General features: G+C 37.1%; 2 protein-coding genes across 2 annotated transcripts in view; one reads left to right on the top strand and one right to left on the bottom strand.

Moving 5' to 3' along the window:
* The first annotated feature begins 2,870 nt into the window (after positions 1 to 2,870).
* Positions 2,871 to 4,853, top strand: LOC107747021 (peptidyl-tRNA hydrolase 2, mitochondrial-like). Its single transcript, XM_016561435.1, has 2 exons — positions 2,871 to 2,952; positions 3,711 to 4,853. The coding sequence occupies exon 2, from the start codon at positions 3,719 to 3,721 to the stop codon at positions 4,241 to 4,243; it is 525 nt and encodes a 174-aa protein (XP_016416921.1). The 5' UTR covers positions 2,871 to 2,952; positions 3,711 to 3,718; the 3' UTR covers positions 4,244 to 4,853.
* Positions 4,854 to 5,601: 748 nt separating this feature from the next.
* The window catches only part of LOC107747040 (clathrin heavy chain 1-like), a 38,548-nt gene continuing 34,762 nt past the window's right edge, over positions 5,602 to 9,387 (bottom strand). Inside the window, exons 24-31 of the mRNA XM_016561455.1 lie at positions 8,190 to 8,462; positions 7,941 to 8,108; positions 7,516 to 7,665; positions 6,525 to 6,656; positions 6,316 to 6,426; positions 6,033 to 6,203; positions 5,744 to 5,941; positions 5,602 to 5,652 (exon numbers count right to left, since the gene is read on the bottom strand). Of these exons, the coding sequence (XP_016416941.1) occupies positions 5,602 to 5,652; positions 5,744 to 5,941; positions 6,033 to 6,203; positions 6,316 to 6,426; positions 6,525 to 6,656; positions 7,516 to 7,665; positions 7,941 to 8,108; positions 8,190 to 8,462 (1,254 nt within the window). The remainder of the gene's footprint in view (positions 5,653 to 5,743; positions 5,942 to 6,032; positions 6,204 to 6,315; positions 6,427 to 6,524; positions 6,657 to 7,515; positions 7,666 to 7,940; positions 8,109 to 8,189; positions 8,463 to 9,387) is intronic.

Genomic DNA, 9,387 nt, shown 5'->3' with positions numbered 1-9,387 from the left:
TACAATAACAAATGTAGATTCTACAGCGTATAATACTTCAGCTTCATTCATCGCACCAAAAGATAAACTGCAGTGCTTTACAATTATAGGACAGGAAGAGCTAAATAAACTTATCACTGCATCTAAACCAACAACATGTCTGTTAGATCCTGTACCCACTAAATTACTGAAAGAGTTGTTACCTGTAGCAGAAGAACCGCTTCTCAATATTATTAACTCGTCGTTGTCTTTAGGTCACGTCCCAAAACCATTCAAGCTGGCGGTTATTAAGCCTCTTATTAAGAAACCACAACTAGATCCTAGTGAACTGGCAAATTACAGACCCATCTCAAATCTTCCTTTTATGTCTAAAATTTTAGAAAAAGTTGTGTCTGCTCAACTGTGCTCCTTCCTGCAAAAAAATTATCTCTATGAAGAATTTCAGTCAGGTTTCAGGCCCCACCATAGCACAGAAACTGCACTTGTTAAAATTACAAATGACTTGCTTCTTGCGTCAGACCAAGGCTGTATCTCATTGCTAGTTTTACTTGATCTTAGTGCTGCGTTCGACACTATAGATCATGACATACTCATAGATCGATTACAAAACTATACAGGTATTCAAGGGCAGGCTTTAAGATGGTTTAGATCCTACCTGTCCGATCGCTACCATTTTGTTCATTTAAATGGGGAGTCATCTCGATTATCACCAGTAAAATATGGAGTGCCACAAGGATCTGTCCTAGGTCCTCTGCTATTTTCGATATACATGTTGCCCCTTGGTAATATTATTAGAAAATACGGGATTAGTTTCCACTGTTATGCTGATGATACTCAACTATATATCTCAACAAGACCAGATGAAACTTCTAAATTATCTAAGCTAACAGAATGTGTTAAAAATTTAAAAGATTGGATGACCAATAATTTTCTCCTATTAAATTCGGATAAGACAGAGATATTACTTATTGGACCAAAAGACAGTACACAGAATCTCTTGGATTACAATTTGCAACTAGACGGATGTACTGTTACTTCCTCTACAGTCAAAAATCTGGGTGTTATATTAGATAGCAACTTGTCTTTTGAAAATCATATTTCCCATGTTACAAAAACAGCATTCTTCCATCTTAGAAACATTGCCAAGTTACGAAATATGTTACCTGTTTCTGATGCAGAAAAGCTAGTTCATGCATTCATGACCTCTAGACTGGACTATTGTAATGCACTGCTAGGTGGTTGTCCTGCATCTTCAATAAACAAGCTACAGGTGGTCCAAAATGCAGCGGCTAGAGTCCTTACCAGGTCAAGAAAATATGATCATATTACCCCAATTTTACAGTCTCTGCACTGGCTACCTATTAAGTTCCGTATCAGTTACAAAATATTATTACTTGCCTATAAGGCCCTTAATGGTTTAGCTCCTGCGTACCTAACTAGTCTTCTACCTCGCTACAATCCATCACGCTCCCTAAGGTCGCAAAACTCTGGACTTTTGGTAGTACCTAGGATAGCAAAGTCCACTAAAGGAGGTAGAGCTTTTTTGCATTTGGCTCCCAAACTCTGGAATAGCCTTCCTGATAATGTTCGGGGTTCAGACACACTCTCTCTGTTTAAATCTAGATTAAAGACACATCTCTTTGGCCAAGCATTCAAATAATGTATCTCATAATCTTGTACTGCAGTTATATCTGATCAAATGCACATTATTATTCTTTAGTTTGGGTTAAACAAATCAATTTTGCTTGGTTGGAACAGCAGCTACGCTTATTATGTCTCTATTTGTTTCTCTGTTTCTGCTGGGATTGACATCCGTGGTAACTAGGATTTACACAAGTTTCAGTCTGGATCCAGAACACCCGAGAAGAGATGACCCCTCAGAGGACCTCAGATGATGCCAACCCTGAAACCACTTACAGAACTACCACATTTTGCTATAAGTTTGATTGCATCATAATAATTGCTGTTAATAGTGTTCATCGTCTGTTTGATTACGTCTTTAATTGATTTTTCCGTACATTTCTGCCATATGTACATTAACTGACAGTCACCACTGATAAGCTACCACTAAATATTGTAGAAACTTCATTTGCTGTAAAGTTGCTTTGTAACGATTTGTATCGTGAAAAGCGCTATACAAATAAACTTGAATTGAATTGAATGTACATTTGTAATTGTATTCATTTTTGTGCTCTTAATGATTACCGATTTCACATAGTCCTTCACTGGGGATGAATAACCTTCACTGCTGGTGTCAAAGCAGCAGATGAACAGCAGCCTGGATAAACAAACACCAACAACAAAAACCCAGCAGGTAAGACAATCTCGAATGTCAGAATCAAGAACATTTTGTCAGTAGTTTAAGTCTTACACAATCCACAGCACACCTGCTCTCCCAGGGGTACACTAAGGGTGTAAAACCATGAGAGGCCAGGCCCGAAAAACACAGTGTCTAGTTTCAAAGCTTCTTTACACTGTCTTAAATTAGGCTGGGTCTCTGGGGTTCAAAAGAGTAAAGAATTAAAACTGCCCAGATAAGAGTTTGAGTATAGGCTGCTGTTAATGCATGCACCTGCTTATAAATGAGTCGACCCGTGTAGCTGGGAACTAACCCATGATACTCAAAATGCTGTCTAGGAAGGTAGTTTGCTAGATTTTGAGGCATCACACTTACGGTTTTAAATGTCATGTGCATTATTAGGCAAAAAAAATGCAACAACACCTTTTCACCGCCTAATGAAACAATGCTGGACAATTTCCTTTCTAAATAATGCAGAATGAAGGTGTGAAAGGAAGGTGAACATATTAAAATATTCATTCATAAGGATAAAATACACATTGATTTTTGCTGAATATTTCTCGGATTTTCGCGGTTGCTTTAAACACGTGACGTCATCATTCAGCGTCGGCTTGAAAGAAGCGGCTCGTGGAGTTTGCAGGACATTTCAGGTTGCTGAATCATTTTGATTGCTGGTGAGTCTGATATCAGATGTTCAGAAACACGTTTATACCGAATAGTCTCACCAGCACCGGTTAGTATAGCAAATAAAAGCTCGTTAGAGGGTCGTTTAAGCGAACACGTTTTACCTAGATTTAATCCAGCCGGCTAGACTGTGACAGCATTGTCATTGACGAATGTAGTGCAGAAAGTGATTGTTTTATAGATTATTAGTAGCACAAATATTAATGCTTATTTGATACTGTACCCATACAGCAGATCCCAGTGCTTCCTCTAAAACACTATAGTAACAGTTGTTAAGTTACTAATATGGACACATAATAAACATAAAATTTCCTCCACACGGCGTTTTTGTAATCTTTTAATCATTTAGTTTAATTACATATGCTCTTTTTCCTTTTTCAATTGCACAACGAGGCTAATATGATCAGGTCTGAGCATTTAGATTTAAAACACTGGATTTATGTCAAACTGGCTTCATATTAATAAATCGAGTGTTAGCATATTTTTATTTACATGAATGGTAAACCTCAGTTTCCGGTGGTTAAACTACTATAGTAACAGTTATTGTTACTAATATAAACATAGTAAATTAATATGTGATACAAATCTTTCTGCCATTTGTTTCACTTTATGTGCCATTTGTAGATGGTACCAGTTTTATCGTAGTAATATTAACCTTTATACTATGGTTAACGTGGTAATTTTGTGTAAAGGTAGAGAACTGCTCTGATGTTTATGTTATGAATCACTCACTCTTGTGTTTCATCAGATACGAGGATGGACTCTCTGTATGGGCCTGTCGCTTTGGGTATACTGGCAGGTGTAGGCTGTGGGCTCTGCCTCGGATGGCACCTCAGTGGGCGTTTGGGCAGATCGTCCCGCAGCATGATGGCAGCTTTAGGAAACAGCGCCGGTGCTGGCAGCGAGGCCAGTGTGATGGGTGAGAGCGGAGAGTTCAAAATGATCCTGGTGGTCCAAACCGATCTGAAGATGGGCAAAGGTAAAGTGGCAGCCCAATGCTCCCATGCCGCTGTGTCTGCCTACAAGCAGGTCCAGTGCAGAAACCCAGAGCTCCTGAAACAGTGGGAGTACTGTGGTCAGCCCAAAGTTGTGGTCAAGGCTCCAGACGAGGACTGTCTGCTGGAGCTGCTGTCCCACGCCAAAGAGGTTGGACTGCCTGTCAGTTTAATCCAAGATGCTGGAAGAACCCAAATTGCACCAGGGTCTCGGACGGTTCTTGGCGTGGGACCAGGACTAGCTGATCTTATTGATAAAGTGACTGGACACCTAAAATTGTATTGAATAACACTATTGGATTATGATGGGACTAAACTTCTTATCATTTTTCTACAACTAGAAAGAGTGGTGAAGATGAATTAAAAGGGTTAATGACACATTGATTTATAGGTTTAACCATTTAAGTAAACAGTTCACTCGTTCCATCATTGAACATGAATCAATTTTGTGTCATTATAAGTCTTATGTACAGGAAAATTTTATTTTGGGGAATCTCATTTCTATCATATTTCAATCGCCCCCCTCATACCCAATAGAATAAATGACTTATGTTTGTTTAACTTTGACGCAAAAAAAATCACCCCGTTCCTTTTTCAATCGCACAGCAAAGCTTGTATAATCAATTCTATGAACATTTAGATTTAAAACACTGGATTTATGTCAAACGGGCTTCTTAAGTATTTATTTACAGTTTTATTTACACAAGTGATAAAGCCACAAATTCCCACCGTAGAGCTTTATTTATGTTCTGAATGTCTGAAAGTGTCCAGTGAGTATGAAGGAGGAGAAATTACAAAGTGTGTTGGGAAAAAAATACATGGCACATGAAGCTATGTTTAGACCAGATTTTTCTTGACAAACAAGAAGCCTTTATTTATATGATAATCTGGGGGGGGAAAAAATCTCATTCTCTTTGTGCACAATCAGATCACTACAATATATACGTGTATGATTCATCTCAACTCAGTGAAAACTGAGTACAGGACACACAGGGAGTTAGTTTAATCTTCGTTCTTAAACCATTTGTGATTTCACTTCTTTACAAATAAAGGGTAAACCGAGTTTAGGAATAACTGGCAGGATAAACTGGCTTTCTAGTCTTACTTCGGTGCCGTACAGTGACCTAAACATCACAACAACCAGCATACACACATACGCACACATACACACTGCAGCACAGAGAGGTAAGGTTAGTAAAACACACAGGTGTGGAGAGCCGCATATATATTTATATATATTTGAATCATTATCCCTCCTCAAATGGATGGTCCCACACAATGAGTACGAGTTACTGCACAACAAAAGTTTGTTTTTCATATGGAAAACAAAAATTGGAGAACCTGCATAGGTCAGGGAAAAGGTTTGAAGTTGCCATATGAATGCATGTTTATGCATTTAAAAAAACTTTTTTTTTTTTATATATATTTCGAGAGCTACGCACCCCCATTGAATTACTGGTATTGACTAGTGTTTGTGGAGGCGGTAGTTGTACGTTTTTTTTTCTCCGTTTTATTTTCTTCCCTAGAATATACAATATTAAATGCTGACAGACTGAACAAGTTGTTCACACACACCAAAATGATACATTAGTTGTTTTTCCTCTGACTACGGAGTGCAAATCTGATTTTGTTTTGTCATTTTAATTAAGCTGACTTGCTTCTCCCACAAGTCTCCTCATTGTAGACACCATTCCCCTTTTATTGACAGATAAAACTGACAGGAAATTAAATCTAGTAAGTATCTGGAATGTGAAAAAAATAATTCTTGATGAAATCTTTGAGTCACCTGGATGAAGTAAGGCATGGCAAAGTCCATGATGTTGTGCCTCCACGCCGTCTCCAGCACCACATCAGGCCTGAGCAGGTCGTAGCAGGTGAAGAGGCAGGCGGCGAAACACTCCTTCTTGTCTTCCTGAAGGAACCACTGCAGCAGCTCCTCGGCCAGTTCTATGTCCTTTGACTCAGACGCATACTGCATTGCATCCTGGGTAGAAGAACATGCATGGCTGTCACGAATCCGATCAACTACATTTACAAATAGCATGACTAGACAATAACCCCATCATCCACCTCACCTTGTAGAGTTTGTCTTTCTTGCACAGCTCCACACTCTGCTTCCATCGGTTGTTGCCCTTGAAGAGGTAAGCAGCGATTCTCCTGAACTCGATCAGCTCGTGTTTCTCCAGACGCTGGGCCAGTGAGATGTTGTCAAAGTTATCGTATGCGTCTATAGATGTCCTGAGTGCCTGCGGACGGGACAGTTGAACAGATGATGAGGTGGCGGACAACAGCTACTATAAAAAGCTACAATAATTGTTTTTTGTTTTTCTGAAAAATACTTTACACTGTTGTTTGTACCTGATAGTCTTCCTCTGAGATGAAGAGGTTGTTAAGTGCTTCATTGACAGACTTGTTGTTGTGATTTTGTACTGACCGCAGATAAGGCTTGATGAGAGGAAGCTGCTTAACCTGAAGAAACGAAAAAGTCATTTTAGCTGATGTTAAACAAGCATGAAGTTCAAAGGCTCGCCACACAGGCGAGGTAGCCTTGTGCTTGCTTTCTGTACCTTGCTGAAGAAGCTGACGGCACGAGAGTGATCCAGTCTCGGGGAAAGAACTATGAGCAGGTCGTTAAGTAACAAGGGCTTGAACTCCAGATAAAACTGGATTGCTTTGTAGTACAGTTCCACGTTGGCCACCTAAACAAAACAAGAAATACGATCACTGTAATTTAATTCATTTCCTGGTGTTGTCATATTATTGCTTATATTTTGATTTTTATATGATCAGTATTCATTTTAAATCGAAAGTAATTTCATGTACTCTGGTCATTTTTCAGCTTAAATTTATTTTATTTCATTTAGTTTCCAAGGGAATATTTCTCATGTTTGTTTTTCATTTAAAAATTATTCCCTTTTCATTTTTAAATGTATATATTGATAATGAATGTCTTAATTTGATTTTGTATATTTATACTAATAATTAATAATAATTCTAATTATATTGATCATTTTTTATATATTAATTGATGTCTTAATTTTATTTTGTTAAACTAATAATTAATATTTACACTTATAATAACTGATCAATCAGTCAATCAATCAATCAATCAATCAATCTATCTATCTATCTATCTATCACCTAAGTTTGGTGAATATATATATATATCTTAGAGAACATGCCAAAAAACAAATACTCTCAAAAAGGTTCCCTTATATATATATATATATATATATACAGTATATACACATACATACACACACACACACACACGTATATATATATATATAAATGTAATATAAACCTATAATTATAATGCATAATAATTATATAATTGGCAATATGTAAATGTTAACAAATCACTTTCTAATCAACAAAAATATAGAAATTTAAATTTAGAAATTGTTTAGATCATGTTTATATTTTATTTTGGCTTTATTTCTGTTAACAAACATTGATCACTATAGAAAACAATAGCAACACTGTAAAAAAGTTTAAACTCAAAAGACATTCATTGGAAGTGTATTTATCTACACAGGAAAAGCAGTTGAACTTTACCTTGGTGATGATGTCCTTGAACTGTCCCTCTTTCCAGGCATCTGTGGGATGGCTCATCATGGTGATGATGGCGTTGTCGTATTCTTCATACTTGTCGTAGAGGAAAACAAGCTCTGCCCACAGGTGAGCTTGCTCTGCGGCCCTCAAGACCTGATAAAGAAAGAAAAAGAAAAGAAGTCAAGAAGTGAAGGAGACAGACTTTGTAACATCTGTGCATTGCAGATGATGATACTAAGATCGTTCCTTTGGAGAATATTTAGATTACATGTTGAATTAAATTATAGCTGGAGGGGGATGATGGAAGAAGAAATCAATGAACTCCTGCTGTTTAACAGAACTGAGCGAAGGACACTTAAAAAAAAAAAAAAGAGGAGTGTTACAAATCAACATCTGAAATAACAATCATCTTTAGTAGTGCTGTGTACCTTTGGGATGTTGACTCTGGACCAGAAGAGTTCCAGGTGTTCCCTCATCTTCTGTGGTTTGAATTTAGAGTAGAGGATGGCCAGCTCTGTGAACATGCCCATGTGAGCGCGCTCCAACCCCAGCGCTGCCTCCAGCATGGTGATCAGCTCCTCGAAGTAGCTACGGTCCTATAGAGAGCATTTTAAAACCATATAATTCAATTCCATTTTTAGCTAGTTGCAGAATCTTCTTGGAGGATCACAACTTGCCTGGTAATAGTTGATGAGCTCTTCTAGTTCATCGGCATGAACCACGATGTGAAGGCCGCATATCTGAGCCAATCTGAACTCCTTTCCATCCACACAAGCAAAGCACACCTCCTTCCATGTGCGAGTGCTGTTAGCCTTGCGGGCACCGTCCACAGCCGCTTGATACTCACCCAAGTGGACCAGGGTAGAAGCCAAGCGGCCAAAGTTGGAGACGTTATTGTATAGAAGTTTGGCCGCCTCGTACATCTTCTCATCATAGCAGCGATCTCCAACCTGTGAGCAATAATAAATAAACAGTGTCTGTGGTCATGTAACAGACTGCAAAGGTATTGGTTTTTGGTGCTGGGGGAAATGGAAAAGATCTTTAATATGCAGTTGGATTTTGACCCAGTCTCATTGGTATTGGGTATACCTAATAAATGCATTGTTTCATTTGCTAACAAGAAATTGTATAATATTCTCTCCTTTGCTGCCAGAAAAAATATTTTACTTAATTGGATTAGTGATAAATCTCCATCACTTAAAGGTTGGCATAAGATAATTTTTGAACTGATTCCCCTGGAGCGTCTTACCTATGTATTACATCAAAAAACAGGCCTGTTTTATAAAGTCTGGACTCCATATCTGGACTATATGGAACCTCATCTTCGCCCTATTATACTACAAGGAATATTGTAATTGTGTAACTGTCTGGACATTTAACTTTTCTGCCCTATTCATTTTTTTCCCTTCTTTCCCTAATCTGTTATATATGGAGTAGTCCTGTTTTATTTAATAATCTGAGCTGTGTGTGTGTGTGTGTTTTTTTTTTTTTTGGTTTGTTTTTTTTGGGCGATGCCTTGTTTTTTTTTTATTACAGTGAAAATTCAATGAAAATAATTATAAAAAAAAATAATAAAAAAAAATAAACAGTGTTACATAACATATTTTTTATAATTATATAATAAAGTTCTCTTAATAACCAGTGATGTTACTGTTAAATAAAACTGCATGAAATTGTTTTTGATAAAATAAAAAAATAAATATTTTTGAAAAATAAAGCTGAAATAAAATAAAATACAAATATTAAGATATACATTTTTTTTTAATTAAATTAGTTTTGGTTGATGTACTAAAATGACTAAAGCTGAAATACATATCAAATAAAAATAAAAATACATTATATATATACATATATATACACACACACACATATAGA

The sequence above is a fragment of the Sinocyclocheilus rhinocerous genome, unplaced genomic scaffold, assembly GCF_001515625.1.
Source record: "Sinocyclocheilus rhinocerous isolate Xijiao unplaced genomic scaffold, SAMN03320098_v1.1 scaffold708, whole genome shotgun sequence".
NCBI lineage: Eukaryota > Metazoa > Chordata > Actinopteri > Cypriniformes > Cyprinidae > Sinocyclocheilus > Sinocyclocheilus rhinocerous.
This window is presented reverse-complemented; position numbering and strand designations above follow the sequence as displayed.